This window comes from Corvus kubaryi, unplaced genomic scaffold, assembly GCF_017639235.1.
Source record: "Corvus kubaryi isolate FWS band 111438036 unplaced genomic scaffold, C.kubaryi_AGA036_p1.0 37394, whole genome shotgun sequence".
Lineage (NCBI taxonomy): Eukaryota > Metazoa > Chordata > Aves > Passeriformes > Corvidae > Corvus > Corvus kubaryi.
This window is the reverse complement of record NW_024581133.1, coordinates 11,662,596-11,680,535: the sequence shown is the minus strand read 5'-3', so window position 1 is coordinate 11,680,535 and position 17,940 is coordinate 11,662,596. Positions and strand designations below refer to the sequence as shown.

General features: G+C 56.7%; 2 protein-coding genes across 3 annotated transcripts in view; both read right to left on the bottom strand.

Moving 5' to 3' along the window:
* The window catches only part of SKOR1 (SKI family transcriptional corepressor 1), a 5,559-nt gene extending 3,551 nt beyond the window's left edge, over positions 1-2,008 (bottom strand). The window contains exons 1-2 of the mRNA XM_042039590.1: positions 1,661-2,008; positions 11-828 (exon numbers count right to left, since the gene is read on the bottom strand). Of these exons, the coding sequence (XP_041895524.1) occupies positions 11-811 (801 nt within the window). The 5' untranslated portion in view covers positions 812-828; positions 1,661-2,008. The remainder of the gene's footprint in view (positions 1-10; positions 829-1,660) is intronic.
* Positions 2,009-9,905: 7,897 nt separating this feature from the next.
* Positions 9,906-17,940, bottom strand: part of MAP2K5 (mitogen-activated protein kinase kinase 5) — a 120,056-nt gene continuing 112,021 nt past the window's right edge. For both annotated transcript variants that reach the window (XM_042039142.1, XM_042039141.1), the window contains one exon: positions 9,906-10,403. In XM_042039142.1, coding sequence (XP_041895076.1) covers positions 10,302-10,403 — 102 coding nt within the window. In that variant the 3' untranslated portion in view covers positions 9,906-10,301. The remainder of the gene's footprint in view (positions 10,404-17,940) is intronic.

Sequence of the window (17,940 nt, the reverse complement as noted above, 5' to 3'; positions counted from 1 at the left end):
CGGGGCCGGCGGGCGGCGGCGGGTGCAGGGCGGCCTTGGCGGCGGGGGAGCCGGCCCCGGGCCCGCCGGCGGCCGCCCCTTGCAGGGAGAAGGTCCGCTTGCGGGTGCCGCCGTTGAACATGGCCTTGACATCCTCCCAGGCGTGCGACAGCTCCTCCGTGGCCGTCTTGTCGCTGAGCTTGAGGTGGCGGCGCCAGGAGTTGAAGTTGGCGGCGTCGGGCTGGGTGTACTTGGAGTCCGGGGTGCGGTGGGAGTGGAAGATGAACTTGTTGGGCGAGAAGTACATGCTGCAGTAGCTGCACTTGATGCACTTGGCGCGGGAGCTGTTGTAGCGGGCCGGGATGAAGCTGCCCCGGGAGCCCCAGGCGCACTCGTGCACCACGTCGAAGGCGAAGTTCTCGGGCAGCTTGGGCGGCTTGTGCTCGCCCAGGAAGGACTTGCAGAGCCGCTCCGCCTCCCTCTTGGTGATCATGCCGCAGCGGCGGGAGGAGATGGGCATGGCCCCGGCCCGCCGCAGGATCTCCAGCTGCACCGGCGTGCACTGCACGCAGGTGATGCCCAGGGCCACCCGCCGGTTGTGGATCTCATTGTAGCTGTAGTTCTTGAGCAGCGTGTTGGAGATCTGCGCCAGGCAGAGCCGCTCCTGCCCGTCGATGACCAGGGACACGATGGGCACGCCGTACAGGGAGGTCTCACCCACTTGGTTGGGCTTGAGGGTATTGGAGCCCTGGTACGGCTGCAGCTCTTGCTTTGAATTTGGGGAGGAGCTTGCATCTCTCCCATTTCCCATCTGACTGGCGATCGCCTCCATTCCCCCCCCAAACGCCCCTGCAAAACAAAATCGGGGAAAGGCGCAGGTTAGAGGCCCTCCCGGGGCCCCGCCGCCGCTCCCGGCCCGCCGCTCCCGGGGCCCGCTCCGCGGCCCGGCCGATCCCCGCCGCGCGGCCCAGCCGCTCCTCGTTCGGCGCCACCGGCCCCGACCGGGAGCCCCTCGGGCGCTGCCGCAGGACCCTCCCCGACCGGAGGGGTCTGGCGGGGCCGGAGCGCATCCCCCGCGCCGCGGCCGCCGGTACCGAGCGCCGCCGCATCCGCCCGCCGGGCGCGGCCCCGCGTCTGAGCGGCCCCGGGAGCCCGGGGCAAGGGCATCCTGGGGGGGGTCACCACCTCCGCTTCCTCCCTCGCCGAGTCCCCGGGAGGTGCCGCGTCCCTTCCCTTTGTGCCGGCTCGCCGGGCCGTGCCGTGCCGGTTTGCGGCGGGCTCCGGGCGGGCTCCAACGAAACGCGCCGGAGGATGCGGCCAGGGCGTCCCGGGGGCCCGAGCCCCGGGCCGGAGCGGGCGGGCCCAAACTTGGCGCTCGGTGCCCGCGGGCGGAGCGGAGCGGCGGGCGCGGTGGCCCGGAGCCCCTTTGTCGTGTCCCCGGCAGGCGATTAGGCGCGGGCGGATTAGGGGCCGGGGCGGGCAGCACCCGCCGCACGTAGCAGAAGGGCAGCAGCGAGCCAGGCAAATTGGCTTAGCTGGGAAGGCTCCCGGTGCTTAAGCCGCTTCCGTGGTAATTACACAAAATAACGGGGAGCGACTCCCGAAAACGCGCCCCGCTTTCCGCCCCCCCCCCCCCCCCACCTCATCCCCATCCCCTCCTCCGCCGCCCGCTCGCACTCACCGCGCCGCGGAGCCCGGCTGGACGTGCAGGCTCTGCTCGGGACTAGGGGCCGCAGCCCGGAGCCGGGGCCGCCATCGGCCGGGGGGGCCCGTCCGCACCGAGCCCGTTCCCGGGGCAGCCGAAGCTGCGGGGCGCGGGGCGGGCGGGCAGCGGGCGCGCCCTTCACCGACGCCTCGGGGCCGCCGCCCGCCCCGCCGCCGCCGCGTCCGCCCGGGCGAGATGCAACAAGAGCGAGTGACCAGCCGCGCCACCGAGGGAGGATCCGGATCCGTACTTGGAGACGCTGCACATTGATCCGGTGACAGCTAAAATAACGGGAAGACACACCCACTTAGCACCAGCATATTTACATTAACGGCCTCCGGGACCCCGCCGCCGTCAATCACCGATGCGCTCCAGTCAATCACGGCGCGGCTTTAAGGCACGGCGGAACGGGGAGGGAGCGGGAGGGGGGGGGGGGGGGGGGGGGGGGGGGGGGCCCCCCCCGGGGGGGGCCCCCCCGGGGCTGCCCGAGGTAAGAACGGGGATCAGCCCCGCGCCGCACCTGCGTGGGGCTCCGCGCCCCCGTGTCCCCCCCCCCGCGCCCGCCTCCCGCGGTGCCGCCATCCCGGGGGGAGCGATGCTCGTTGAAAGTTTGCGTGGGGAGCGGGCGGTAACGAAAAGAGGAGCCCGGGGGGAGCGGCGGAGGGACCCCATCGAAATCGGGGATGCGCTGCTACCGCGCATCCCTCTCGCAGCCGGGATGCGCGCTCCGGTGCGGGGCGCGGGTGCGGGAGCGGTACCGGGGCCGAGGGGGGGGACATTGGGCGGCAACGAAATTGCCGGGAGGAGAGGGCGGAGGGGGGCGAGCTCGTGTTTTTCGTTCCCCACGGGGGCTCACGCCACACCGGCAGGACCGGCCGACACCGGGGCGGTTTAGGGGACCCGGCGCTCCGGTGTCCGCCGGTTCTGCCAGCGTGGCGGGGGCCTCTAGCCGCATCCCTGCCCGGGTTGGGTTCCCGCATGCGGCGCTCGTCACGGCCACGTTAATTAAACTGTAATTAATCATCGCGTCCGGCCGCGATCGGCGTAATTACACTGATCACACAGAAGTTAATAACGGCGCGGATAGCCCCCAGCTATCACTTTTGTGTTTGCCCCCGCGCCTTCCTTCCCCGCCATCACCAGCGGCACCGGGAGGATGCGGCGGAGCCGCCGCAGAGCGAAGCGCGGGTGCGGAGCCACCCTTCTCCTCCGCGGCTGAACCGAGCCCCGGCCGCGCTCCCACGCGGGACAGCGGCCGCGGTTCCCCCCGGGCCGCCCCGTCGGGGGGGACGCGAACCGGGTGCTGCCGGCCGGGCCTTGCGGCGCGGCCTTCCCGCAATGATCGCAACCCGAGCCGGTAATTATTCCTCGCCTTTTAATTATTTATCCTCCCCAGCCCTCGCTCCTCGAGCCATACGGAGGTAGGAGCGCGGTGAGACGCTCCCGCGCCGGGTCGAGCCCCGCTGTCCCGCTCGCCACCGCGTTCCGGGTGTTCCCACGGCGTTCGACACCCGCAGAGCTGCGGAAGCGGCTGCGAGGCCACGCCGGGCTGCGAGGCACCGGGAGCGGGCGGCCGCGCGGACCGAGCCGGTACCGCGAGGAGAGGGGGGGCTCCGGGAGGATGCGGCTCTGCCCCGATCCCCTCCGCCGTGCCCGGGCTGTGCCGCTGCCCCGGTGCCCGCAGAACTCGGCCGGAGCCCGGAGCGGCGGAGGCGACCCCCGGCTCGCCCCGACGGCGGCGCGGAGCCCCGGGGCGGGGAACAGCCCCGGGCCCCACCCCGGCCCCGCCGCCCCGGCCGCGCTCCCCGCCGGCGCCCCACTCCTCGCAGTCGCCGTATCTTTTAACAGTTGAATTGACTGCAGTTTTTGTCAGTTAATTAGGTTTAATTTACATAATTAGTACAGTATAAAGAGTATTGGGGATAATCAGGAGGTACGTCTCGCTTACTGTGTAAACACGGATTCGGAATTAAAAATCAGATGTAATTAAGGCGTGTGCGCGCGGCTTTTAATTGTAATGAATTTCTAATTAACGCTCAACGATCGCCGCACGCGAGAGCCGGGACGTTTGCGGGCGCCGCCGCCCCCCAAACCGGGGACCCCGCCGGGGACAACCCCGGGGCCGGGGGGCGCGGAGGGGCCGCGGCCGGCGGGGAGGGCGCTGCGCCCCGACGGGACCCCTCACCCTTCCCCGTTCCCCGGGCCGGTGCCGCTGGCAGCCGAAGCCGGTGGATAATTTAGGTTAAAACTTAGGGAGCCGTGTCACGGGTGTATAAATAAATAATCACGCGTGGCGGGCGCGGAAGGCCCCGCGCTCCTGGAGGGCTGAGCCGAGATTGCCACATAAATCACGGCGGTCTAATTCAGTGGAAGTTTAATAAACGCCTCCTATTGGAAATGAATGTTCCCCATTTAACAGTTGTATCAGCACCATATAAAACCATGACCCCAATAAATTTAATTTTAGAGGCCGATCAATCCGGGCTTCTCTCCATCGATCCGCGGCGGCTCTGCACCTCCGCAGCCTCTTCCGCGGCCCTGCCCGCCGAGGCGGGGGAAGGAGCGTTTCGATTAGACTCTTTATTAGGAAAAGATTGCTCCGAGAGGCCTGAAAATTAAACGGTGACATTTTAATTACTGGACATTGACAAAGGGAGCGGGCGGCGGCTCTCTGCAGGCCGGGCACACTCCGCCTGACCCGGCTGCTGAGCCCCCGCGGGGCGGGGGGAGCACCGGGACCGTGCGCGGCTCCTGCCCTGCGATCCCCGGGGAGCCTGGGGGTTCCTCTCGGTGCGCCCCGGGATCCCTTCCTAGAGCTGGGCACACCTGACCAAAGCCCCGATGCACCTTCTCTGTGTGCCCCGGCTCCCACCGTGCACCCCCTTTTTCTACGGCCACCACCTCTCCCACCATGACCACTCCCTTGGCCCCTCACACTCTGCATACCCACAACACAACCCCGGGCTCTCCCCAGTTTGCCTCAGGCCCCTCGCTGTCCAACCCTCGCAGCTGCTGCCACCTTGTCCCCTGCCCCTCGCCTCTCTGGCCACCCAAACCCTCCTCGCACCATCCCTGCGGCTCAAAACCTTCCCGATTTCCCTGGGCCGGAGCGGCCGTGCGGCTGCAGAGGAACGCGGCGTGCGGGATCGATAGACACGACTTTATTGAGCAGGTTAAACCAAACACCTTCGCAGGGATGGAGCGGGACGAGCCGAGGGCAGCAATTCCCTCCGCCTGTGCCGTGCCGGGCCAGCCGGGCTCCCTCCGGGATGGACCCGCACTCACCTGCGTGTGGGCCTGGCCGCTCTGCCTCGGCCGCGGGGAAGTTTTCCTCCTCCTGCCCATAAAAGCCCCAGACATCCATTTGCCATTAAACACCTCCCGGGCTCCCCGGCTCTGACAAACCTTGAACTTGCACCGCGGGCCCGGCGCCGGCAGCAGCCGCAGCGGGGGACCGGGAGGCGGCCGCCGCTCCAGGAGGCAGGAAGGCTCAATCCATAAATCCTGTCCTGAGCGCACACGTGTGGTTTATGGACGTACCCTCTGCTGAAGGTAACGCAGCCCCGGGTCAGCGCAACTCCTCGGCAGCCGCGCCGGCTGCAGCTTCCCGACGGGAAAGGCACAGGATCACAGACTCGCTGTGGCTGCTTTGAGTTAGGAGAGACCTTAAAGCTCCTCTCGTTCCAACCCCACCTCCATGGGCAGGGACACCTTCCACTAGAGCAGCTTGCACAACCTTTTTTTATTCGATGTGACCAAATACTGTAATCGGAGATTTTTAAATTTCCTTTTCCCCGTTAGGTTTTCCCAGTCCAGGCTGGCAGTGCAGTGCTGGTGGGCTGGGGGAGCTTCAGGGGATCCTGAAGTTCAGGGGATACCCCCCAGCGCTCCAGATTTCTGCCCCACGGTGCCTGTGAGCCCCCCGGGAATGCTGAAGATGAGTTATCCTAAAATACCGGTTACGTTCAGGATCTCAGCATCATTCAGTGGGCTCCAGCTCCTCCCCAGGAGAGCCCCTCTGCCCCCAGGCCTGGCTGTCACCACAGGGACGTCGCTGCCACCCAGCTGCAGCACCCGGGGCTCGGGCTGGTCCCTACCTGGTTCCCCCGGGCAGAGTCACCCATAAACACCCTGCCAGGGCTGCAGAGGGGCACCCTCCGGAGAGCCTGAGGGGCCACAGCTGGATCCTCTGCAGGACCTTGGGACAGCTGGGATGTGTTTGTTCCCTGATGGACCGGCCCGTGGCAGCTGGGCAAGGACGGGTCCCCCGCGGGTGTCCCCGAGTTTATCTCTGTGATTATCTCTGCGGGTGCCACGTCCCAACGGCAGCGCGGCACGGAGCTGTCTCCAAGAAGCTGAGCAGCCTGGGGGCCCCTGGAGCACCCTGGAGATGGGATTTGCTGCTCCTGTTCCCTGCCCAAAGAGGCCGTTCTGTGTGTGTGCCCTGGGGCCCCGGGAGCAGCCGCCGACAGCCCCCGCAGAGCGGAGCCACGACCGGGAACGGTCCCTGACCTGCCTCCGCCCTCCTGTCCCTCCCCAGCCGAGGCTGCGGCTCCCGGGGGAGGCCCAGGAGCAGCTCCTGTGGGATGTGACGGCTCCTGGATTGTCCTGCCCGGGGGCAGCGCTGGGCAGAGGGAGCACAGCGGGAGCCACGAAGCCGAGCGAGGCCAGTGCCTGCTGCGGTGGCATCGCCCCCTCCTCGCCCCCAGCCAAAGCCCCTCTGGCACCACGGAGCAGCTTCTCCCGTAGATCTCCCAGAGCCTTCGCTCTCCACCAGCGGATTTTGCTCCCTGCAGGAGTTTTTTTCATTCCAGCAAAGCCCCAAATTCCCAGGTTTTGCTTCATATGTTGCCCACACTCTCCCTGCGCCACCACCTCCCGTGGTGCATCCCTTTCCTATGGATGCCTCCAGGTGAACTTTCCCTGCAGGACCACGCAGCTCCGGGAGACTGGAAAACACACACGCCCTTCCCAGCTTCAATCCTCCCGTTTGCTTTTCCTCTCGGGTATCCGAGGGATCAGATGAAGCTCCCGAGAGCTGCTTCTGGTGATTTCTCCATTATTAACGCGATCGCATTGCCGGCGTTAAGCCGAGGGACAGGCACAGGTAAAGGACCCCTCGCAGCTCCGGCCTTTCAGGCTGTTCTTTGGAAAACAAAGACGCTTTGCCTTTGGAATGCTGACAGCGGGATGGGTTTGGCCCCGGGATAAGAGAAACAAAATATTTGCCAATTCTGTGCTGAGTTTAAAGGCAAAATTCCACGGGCTCTTCTCACAGGAGCTTTGCCTGGCAACGGGAAATGTGGGAAATGTTGGAAGTTTTGGCATAGATGGGACATAATCCGTTTTTCCCACATCCATATTCCCATGGGAATCATCCCATGAGGTTATAGGAGGGGAGACAGGGAGGTGAGACTGGTGTGGGGCTGCTGGGGGAGCCCTAAATGAGCTGCTGGGATGAGGAGTGGGATTGGGGGGGGGGGGGGGCCCCTACTCTGCATCTGTAGGATCCTCTGCTGAGTTACAGCGTTCATTACACACCCCTGATGCCATCTTCCGAGCAGGACTCAGCTGTAGGGTGGAACATTGCTGCATGTCCTGCAACCTTTCCAGCCAAGAAATGCCCCGATTCAGAGCCTGAAACATTGCAGCAGGAAAGAGGAGAGAGGGAAAGCGTCCCCAGGCCGCCCCAGCTCCGGGTCAGCTCCTGCCTGCATGGAGAGCAGCACTGCTGAGCCCCTTCGCAGCACCCAGCACTTCCAGCCCTGCCTGGAAAATCTCCCTGGGGGTTCATTCCCCTCCCTGGAGATTTTGGGGGCAGGATGGCGTTGCGCATAAGGCAGAGCCCGAGGCATGTTTCCTGTCTTGGCCACCTCAAAGTCATCTTTGAGTGCACTGAGGTAGGATTTCCTCGGCCCCAAAGCACCCCGGGGGCTGCACCCCAGGGGATCCCTTCAGGCAGGTTTGGGGGTCCCTGCACTGTTGAGGTGCACCATGCCGGGCTCACCTGGATCCCACAAGCCTGGGCTGGGCACAGACCTTGCTGTGGGTGCGGGCACCCAGCACAGCTAAACCCTGGCCCAATTTACTGCACTGCCCCTTGCCCTCACCTGTGCCCCTCCGTGCTGATGGGTGGTGGCAGGAATTGGGGTCCACACCTCCCGTGGGGACAAACCACCCCCAGACCCCATATCCAAGCAGGAGGTGGTGGTTTGGGAAGGTCTGAGCTCGCTGCTGCTCAGCTGGGAATGCCAGCAAGGCTGAGAGGAGCTGGTTAATCCCAAACTCCCCTCCTCTGCTCTCTCGTCCAGCCCTATTCCCCCCAAACGTGGTGCTGGGAGTGGGGCAGATGAGCAGATCCCTGGCTGCACTGAATCCAAAGATTTGGGAGAGGAAAGGTGACGGAGGCCCCAAAGTTCCCCGATAGCTGGATTGATTACACTGATGAACCAGCAAGTGAATTATAACTCTGGCAGCACCTTAGCCAGGAGATTCTTCCCAGCTGCATCAGCTCCACCCCACACGGATTTTCAGGGTGAGTCTTCCCCTCCGGATCTCCCTGCCCGGAGAAGCAGGAGGAAAACCCTTGGGTTTGCCGAGTTTTAAACTGAATCCGAGAGAGAGCCCTTTTATCCAGGGAAAGCTAACGCACACGGTTAGGGATAAATAAATGGCAGCGCCGCCGACGCCGTGGCTGGCTCACAGCGAGGGAATTTGTCTCACTTTAGCAGAAGGACCTGGAGGAACGGGGGCTGTTGGCTCATTCATTGCGCTGTTATCTGCCAGCGAGGTTGTGACATCAGAGCAATTAAGACAAACTTTAGTCTGTAAGTTCATGCCTGCAACCTCTACACTTCAAAAGAAGACAAACGATCCCTCCAAGGAAGGAAACAAAGTCTTTTCCAGGCTGCTTCCAGAATAGCATTTAGGATTTGCAGTGGTTCGGGAGGAATATTTCACTGAACTGTGGGAGGGTTGGAGCTGCAGGTATAAAATAAACTACCTGAGCCTTTTTTTTTTAGCAAAAGTTTATTTCTAATGCAAAGACAAGCAAACAAACCCCAGCCTCCTCCCACCCAGCTCACTCACCCCAAACCTGCCTCTCACATCTGTGTTTTATTGGTTTTTTTCCTTTTAATAAGCATCTTAACAAGGACTGATCCGATCTGTGTCGGTCTGTTGCGGGAACATCCAGCAGAGACATTGAAATCATTCCTGGAACAGCAAACCTGGAGCTTGTGCTTGACCCAGCTGCAGCCACCCTGCAGCGACTCCAAGGGATGAAAATCAGGGATCAAGGTAGAGCTGAGGAAGGCAAGAGGCTTCCAGGCAAGCCAGGAGCTGCTGGGATAGTAAGGAAAACCCTGCAGCCATTCCTGGGACATGAGGGTCCCTCCGTGCTGGCCCTCTGCCCCCACAGTCCCAGGGGATGCTGCACAAGCAGGAGCTGTGGCCCGTGGCTTCCTCGGAAGGATCTCACCCCACCACTGCTGCTGCTCTCTGCAAATTCCAGGGGCTGCTCTCCCTCTGCAGCCAGAGGCCACAGCTCCTGCAGGGATCTTCAGTGGTACTTACTCCCTGTTCAGGAGAATCATGGAATCCACAATAGTTTGGGAGGGACTTAAAGCCCATCTCATTCCAGCCCCTGCCATGGCAGGGACACCTTCCACTATCCCAGGCTGCTCCAAGCCTCACCCAGCCTGGCCTGGAACATTCCAGGGATGGAGCAGCCACAGCTTCTCTGGCCATTTAGGGCCTCCCCACCTTCCCAGGGGGGAATTCCTTCCCAGTATCCCATCCATCCCTGCCCTCTGGCAGTGGGAAGCCATTCCCTGTGTCCTGCCCCTCCATCCCTTGTCCCCAGTCCCTCTCCAGCTCTCCTGGAGCCCCTTCAGGCCCTGGAAGGGGCTCTGAGCTCTCCCTGGAGCCTTCCCTTCTCCAGGTGAGCATTCCCAGCTCTCCCAGGCTGGCTCCAGAGCAGAGCACTGCCCTCTTTCACCTCACCTTTCCACCTCAGGAAACCCTTTCTGGTTCAGGGATCAGCCTGCAGAGCCTGACCATGGATGCTCCTGATGTTTGACCCTCCCAGCAATCCTGATCCCCAGCAGCTGGCACTGGGAGCAGAGAGGGGCACTCCCCGTCATTCAGTGGTGTGATGCTGACCTCCCTGACACCCCTCACCTCCTCATAGGGTGGGCAGGCCCAGGTATTTCTCTTTTTCTGTTTGCTTTTGTTTTACACTTAAACCCAGCATTTTGTGGCTGCCTGGACTCAGAGACAGCCACCAACTCCTCAGGAAACCCTCTGGACACTCGGACAGGAGCAACAGTTAAAAAATACTCTGGAGTCAGGAAATAGTACATTCAGTAACCCAAAAATAGAGATAGAAAATACTTGCTTTAAGGCTGTGTACAGTATAACTGAAGATAATCTGGAAATTGCTCAGCAACAAAAGAAACGTGGGAAGAAAATTCCTTAATGTGAAAAGGCGGCCAACAAATATCCTGATTTTGTTGATGCTTCTAGGGAATATTTGGAGCAAAACATGATCTGGATAAACTGTGAGTCCAAGGCTGGTGATCCTGGTCCAGGAAGAGCTCTTGGGACGCTGCAGAGCTCACTGTGGTCCCTGGGATCGCCGCTCCTCCAGCATCCTGCACACCCACATGGACACGACCTCGGTGTTGCCGTCGTTGTACTGCACGATGAAGGGGTGGCCCTGCGAAGGGGGACAGGCAGGGTTAGCCAGGAGAAACACAGCCCTTCTGGAAAAAAAACCACACTGGAGCATCCTGTGGTTACAGCCATAAAAATGTAGTGAAGCACTGATTCAAACCAGCGAGCTTCCTCCTGCATCCGTGTTATCCACAGCACCTGCTCCGAGCAGGAGGAGGCAGCCCAGACTCCTCGCGGAGGCCTCGGCCCAGCACTCCCTGGAAATGCTCATTACTTTTTGTTGATACTCCATTTTCTCGTTGTGTTTTGACCCAGCCCCCTTTCCAGGACAGCTGTGCAGTTGCTGAAGGGTGTTTGGGTAAAATGATACCCCCAAAAAACCCCCACTAATCTGCGCCTCTGCTTGTTAAGGTGCGCCATCTCCTAAAATTCCTCTCTTTTACAGTGCCCTGTGCATCCTTCACGTGCACTGACCTTCCAGGGCCTACAGGGGATCCACGAGAGCTGGAGAGGGACTTTGGCCAAGGCAGGGAGTGACAGGACAAGGTGTTTTGCCCAGCACTGGGGTGGTTTTGGGTGGAAAAGTGCAGGAATAAGGTAAATGCTTTTGTCTCCAACACAGCCCTAAACAAAACAGCCAAGGACACCACAGAGAAGCAGGAGAGAACAATCAGGAGGCACAGACAGGGCAGAGCAGATGCATGGGGGCAATTAAACCCAGCTATTCCAGCCAGTGCCTTCTCCATGAATCTCCTTTAGGATGGAGAGATCCCCGCAGCCAGAGCCATCCCACACCCAGGATACCCCTGCATTTAAGCTGCTCCAAATGAAATTTCAGCTATGAAGCCTCAGCCCTCCACACTGCTCACCCTGCTTGCTTTGTTTTGTGAGGATATTCCACCAAAACCTGCAGGCTTCCACACTTTTCTCCCCAGGAATAAGTTTAATTTCGAACTACTCTTCAGATTTCCCATATTTTCAGAATCTGGTGGTTGATTTTTCTGAGCTGTTTTTAAATTGGGAATAGGAGAACAGAGACTTCCACCGAAGCTCAGTAGGACCCATCTTTGCAAATCTTGGTGCACAACCTGCAGCATTTTCAGGTCAGGCACCGCAAACAAGGAGGACACAAGCGGCCCAAAGATGTCCAGTGCTCATGGATGGCCTGTGCCAAAAGCTACTGCCAAACCCACCTCGCTGCTTTTAATACCTGACCTCACTCAGCAGCACCTGCAACTGCAATAAAAACATTTATCAAAGAACCACACAGAGCTGGGGATAATGCAGGAGTCCGTCAAACCTGGCCTTGGCCTCTTTGCAGCAAGATTTGGAGTGAAAAATCAGAACAAACTACAAAAGAGGGACTTGCAGTTGGCTCAGCTCCCAAAAATGTCTCAGAGAATTATTTAAGTTTTCCTCCAAGGTCTCCAGCACTGCAGCTGCAGCGGTTTCCTCTCTCAGAAACCTCTCTGTAAGCTCAGCCCTGCTCTCCACATTTTGTCATTACTTGCACCTACTCCCACATTCCCCCCTTTTCAGGCACCCAGAGCAGTACCATTACCCAAAGCACAAAGACCTCAGAAAGCAGTGCCTTAAACTGGAGATGCCTCTGAAAAGGATGGAGGAGAGCAGGGGCAGGGAGATGAGACAGGGAGGGAAGATAGAATAAGGGAAAAAACCTGGATAAAAATCCGAACCACTAAAGCAGCAATGCAGCTGCACCGCGGCAGCTCTGGTGCAGCAGGACAGAGCTGTCACCTCAGAGAGGAGGCAGTGAAAGCCCCAGCAGTTTGGACACTGTCAATAAATCCTGGTGGCTGTCTCAGCCACAAATACAAGTCCCAGCCCTGACTTCAGGAGTGAGCAATATGTTCTCACCCAAACCCAGCAACCTGCTGTACTTAAATATTCCTGTAGGGATTTATTGCAAGGGAAGACTGGGAAAAGGTAAATGTGTGGAAACTTGAAATGCATTTTCTGTTGCAGGGACCAGTTCCTGGTGAGGTGACACTGCCTGGTGTGGCACGCACAGCTTTATTTTTGGGGACACATGATCCCATCCCTGTGTATTTCGTATTTCCTCAGAGTCCTACACATGTTCACAACAAAGCAATAACCACCTCCTTCCCAATTTTTAAAAATACCTGGAAATCAGCCCAGCCAGCAGGAAACAGGTTGAAAATCCAGCACCAAGCTGGTTTTTCTTACTGGCCTGGTACTGGTGTGCCTTGCCCTGGCTCGGTGGGATGCACTGGGAATCCTGCAGGCACTGGGAAGCGGCTGCTGGAGTGCACAGAGCTTGGAGCTGGAAAGGTCAGGCAGGACAGGGCCAGGGCTGGCCACGAGTGAGTGTCAGCCAGCCTAATTTTGTGTGTCAACCCCGAAAATTAGATAAACAATGACAAACCAGGCTTTTTAAATGAACTTGTCTCATCTGGTTCTCTTGATAAAGGGTACATTTCTCAAGTTGCAGTGTCCCACCAGACAGGTTAACTCTTTCACAGGGGAGCTCCTCGCAGAGGGGGATGTGAATGATTTAAATATCTGACAGGAAATTAAAAGGGCACTGCCCCCCTGAACACACAGCCCTGGTAATTCCAACCCATTGCTCACCAGCCATCAATCATTTAGCCCAGTCAATTAAATCGCCATAATTCAAGGGTAAAAGTTCCATGATTTTACCTACCCCTAAAATTCAGCAATTTGCTTTCATGGCCTTCTCCTCTGGCCGAAAAAATCTTTGTTTCTGATAATAACCCAGCCTGAGCTTATTGCCACAGACTTTGCGTGGCACCCTGGGAAGGGCTGCACATCCATGGGCCTTTTCCAGCTCCGAGTGCCCATGTGCAGCTCTGCTCCAGGTGGATGAACTGTCCAGGAGAGATGAAATTCCCCCTGGGACACAGCATCATCACCCACAGCCCCAACTCTGGGCTCCCTGAATCCCTTCAGCCCCTCAGTCTGAAGCACAGGTACCAGCTTACACTGCCTCTCACACAAATCCAGGGAAGAGCAAAGCTCCCATAAACAGGATCCTCTGACCATAAAATGTTTGTATTTGGAGAGCACCAAGGAGGTTTAGGCCGATGCCAAAGGGCAGGCAGACCATAAACAACACCCCTCAAGCAAAGCCTGGGATTTCAGAGCACTGTCCAGGCACAAAAGAAGTGAGTGATAATGGGAGACTGGTTTAAAGGTCCAGGAAACAGGCAGTTACCAGCCTAGAATGGTGGCAAAGCACACCCCCAATGTGAAATGGCAGCCAGCCACCGATTTCCTTGGAAATCTCCAAAAATGACAGGGTGGTGTTTCCTGGGACACAGAACACGAGAGGGATGAGGACAGGGCAGGAACGTGAATCCCAGATGGGTCAGGGATATTGCTGGAGTACCTCAGATCTAACCCTCATCACCTCCTTATATTTTTTCCCCTGGGACAGTGAGAGATTGAATGGGAAGGGCAGCAAATTAGGAATGACAAGAAAATTCCTCATGCTTATGCAAGGAAGGTTGGGAAATGAGTGGCATTGCTTTGGTTGCAATGGTGCCACCCTTTTCACAACTATTTTTCCAGGAACCCTCCCAGCCTGAGCAGCTGGAGGCCTGTGCTCCATTTATTACCAAGCAGCACAGACAAATTCTGCATTCCATTTTAAAATTTTGAACTCAGCACAACAAAAAAACCCACAATAAAAAGATCCCAACTGTTGCAGACACAGCCTATCAAGACAATGGCAGTGCCCTTAGACAGCATTTCAAATACAGTTTATTAGTGTGTGATATGAAAAGGGTATTTTTATTGCATGATATAATGCAATGGGACCTTGGGCGCTCTGCAGAAGGACCTTGCACTCAGAAGTGTAATGAACCCATAGTCCAAAAAACATTATACTCTACATTAACCTATCATTAATGGCACATTAGGGCTGGGGGCATTGCACGCTCGCTGGTCAGGGCTCCATCAGGACAGTGTGCAGGAAACCACAGTCTTCACAGGCTTAAAACAAATAGAGAAAATAAGTATCACTGCTGGCTACAGGCTGCTCTAAGGGAAGCTCACTGGCTGCTTAACCTGCAGTTTTGTCAAGGGGGGATGAGGAGGGCGATGCAGCAGTTTATTAGTGGTGTTGGCATGCTCTGAGTGCATCAGATGCAGCAACACTGAGCTTTTCCTGCGAAAACACAGCACCTGTTAAGAATAAAGTGAAAACTGGAAGCTGCTCCCCTTCCCTGCCACTCCCTAATTCCTGGTGATAGTTGTAAGGCCTCCCTGGCACTAGGAGCTGGGAATGGGAAGAGCATCCTCTGACCCAGCTCTCCACTGAACAGATCCCAGCTCTCCTGGGATCTGTTTTGCCTCTGCACCCATTTCACCTGAGCAGAATTCCAGCCCCTCAGCAGAATTCCAGCCCTGCCAGCTCTAACTCCATGGGAACCGTGACCAAACCAACAAATTCCTTATACTCCCAGAGCAGGTGCGATGTTCCATGCCTTCCCCCACTCCAGGTGGCTCTGTTCAAAGGAAAGCCACAGTGCAAATGTTAAATCAGGAAAGCCTGGCTGGCAGCTCACCCCTCCCACTCCAAAAAATTCCAACTTGGCTGTCCAACAGCACATCCCAGTTGGTTCTCCCGTTGCTGCTGAGGTGTCTGTGCTATTTACAGCTCTTGTAATTAACTGAGGGCACGGACTTGAGGGGAAATTCTTGCCCATTCTCATGTTTACTGGGAGACAAGTCGGACCTCCAACAGGACAAACACAAAGCTCAGCTCTGGAGCTGCACCAGCTTCCCAGGACTCCTGGAAACACCAAGTGCTGAGTAACCCAAAACCACCCTGAACTGACCCCGGGTCCCCCTGCAGTGACCTCAGCATGTGTTAGGATTTCATCACTCCACCCCTGCCTCCAGTGCTGGAGGATTTTCCATCTCGAGCTGCTGCCTCCAAGGACAAGCCACACTAAATGCTGTTCTAATTATCTGTGCCAGCTATCCCCAGTATCCAACTGCGGCTCCCACAGCCAGGAATAGCAGTGAGGAATCCTCAGGCCAATACTCTCACTGCCGACTCCCAAAACATTGTTAATTCACAGGCACAGAAGGTGGCAGGGCATCCTCAGGGGATGCTCCACGCAGCTTCCAAGGCTTCAGCGGGCTAAAAACTCCGAAGGCTGAACACAGGTTAATCCACGGAGACACAGAAGGTACCCATGGGTGAAAGGACCCTGCAAGACACTGTTTGAGTGTGATCCAGCTGCTCCATCTCTCGTTTCCCTTTTGAAATTTTGGTTGGGTTTTTTTAAACCTTTTAAGAAAAGTGTGAACACCTGAAGTGCTTGGAACAGCAGGGACTGGGAAGCTCAGTATGTGTGTCTGCAAAGTGTCCCCGGTGTCCCAAAGCTGCAGCAAGGTCAGCTGCAGCCTCCCTGTCTCTTCCATACGGCACCTGCAGCAATGGGATTGCAGATCGCAGATCAAGCTTAACCCTAAAATTCCAGCTGCTCCTCGGGACTTGCAAGGCTGTGCTTGATCTGGGACCGAGTGTTTGCTGTCCCAGTTCTCTCTCCCTGTTCCTGTCCTCGGAACAGCGACTATTGAGGGCAAGGACTGCGCTCGCTGCGCTGGAGACGCCTCCAGCATCCCCAGAGCCTGTGCTCGGCTGGGTGCTGGAGACAAAGCCCCGCAGCAGGGGGTGGAGTCATGGAATCACAGAATCACGGAATGGCCTGGGTTGGAAGGACCTCAAAGCCCATCCAGTCCCACCCCTGCCCTGGGCAGGGACACCTCCCACTACCCCAGGCTGCTCCAAGCCCTGTCCAACCTTGGACACTCTCAGCATCGACCAGTGGCGTTTTCTGGGGGGAGATGACGCAGGAACAACAACATAACCATTAGGAAAACCAAGTCTGATTATTCTCCGGGAAGTTTCTGCCCCCTCCTCACTCTCACAGCTGAGAGCAGAGCCCAGCCTGCTCAGCAGCTCCACGTGGAATGTCGGGAAGTGGGGAGTTTTGTTTGTTGCGTGGCCTCCCTAACATACACTGTAATTAAAATGTTGATTACTAAACAGTTTAAATATATGACAGACAATGCAGTTAAAGCCTACAGTTAGGTCAATATGTGATTTAGATTTGCCATTTAAAAACTCTCATTTAAATTTTGCATACATTAATCACTACCATACTTCAATGTTCTGATATCCACCTGACTACACTATTAAAATAAAACTTGCTGCCCCAGGGAAATCCTACTTATTCTTAATTGTTTCGAGGCTTTGATGGGCTTTTAATCTAAGATTAATTTATGCAATTTTAAATAACTCTTCTTATGATTAATAAGCTTGAAAATTAAAAGGAGTCTAAAGCAATTATAATGAGCATTTGGTCATAACCTCATTAGGAGAAGGAGTGAAGGATACAGCTCTGGAATTCTTACAAGACTACAATTTAAGGTTACTTTCAGAGGAGTCAAACATAGTTCTTGAAATTGCAAAGGCAGATTAGCCTAGGTCAGCCTTAGAACTATGGCTACCCAGATTAGCACACTAATGATTTTATCCCTCTGATGATATGCAAGACAGTGAAAAGATGATACAAAACAAAGATAAATGGATAACACAACTAAGCAGTGAAGCCTTGCAGTTATATTTCTTCCTTACCTTTTTTTTTTATTTGAGAAGTATTCTTTCTGTAGGTCTTTTCCCCCTATTATTTATCTATTTTAGACTGACTTTCACCAATGCATTTTTCATTTTTATATGACAAAGTTGACTGCAAGCAATTTTCAGCTGGTTTAGTTTCATTGAGGCACCAAAACTCTTCTGCAATTTACACAATTTGTTCAAATAACAACAGTCCCCAGGCCTGGCGGATGGACCAAGGGGAAGAACAGCTTAACTTAGACCTCTACACCTTAACCTGAAGAGCCACTGTCTACACACCTCACCTGAACTTCCATTTTTAAACAGCCATCCAGATCCCTCGTTATGATTAAAGTATTGTTTTTCCAAGCTTTGGACGGCTGGTGACCCCAAACCAGACCTCTGAGACCCCTCGTGCATTTGACTGATGTGTCCAAGCTGGCAACTCATCCCCAGACAAAGGGTCAAGAGGGAATTTTCAGGTCAGAACAGTGGGAATTGGAGCAGCTCCACTCCATAGGGTGGAGCTGACTTCAAACTATTCAACCCCTCCTACTGCAGGACCCTGGGTCTGCTATTTGTTCCCCTCCTGTGCTATAGACTGGTCTTAAATTTACTACAGAGTTTAGGGTTTGGCTGTGGCACAGAGGAATCTATTTGCCCATCTGCAGATCATTCTTTCCACAGCAGTTTTGCTTTTGATATTTGTTGTTAAACCGATAACTGTCCTTGGCATTCCTCGTGCTGCTCAGCTAAAAACGAGCCAGCTCCCAGCTAAGGTATTTCAGTTTCTGTGTTATGACTCTTAAAACAAACTAAAGCAACCGAAATCTAATTGGAGTTTACTTCTGCAAGTGCTGCTGAGGTTAAGAAGAGCTGTAGAAGAGGAATGGGGAGAGTGGCCCAAGGCTGATAGAGTCTGTCACCATTAGCAAGCTGTCGA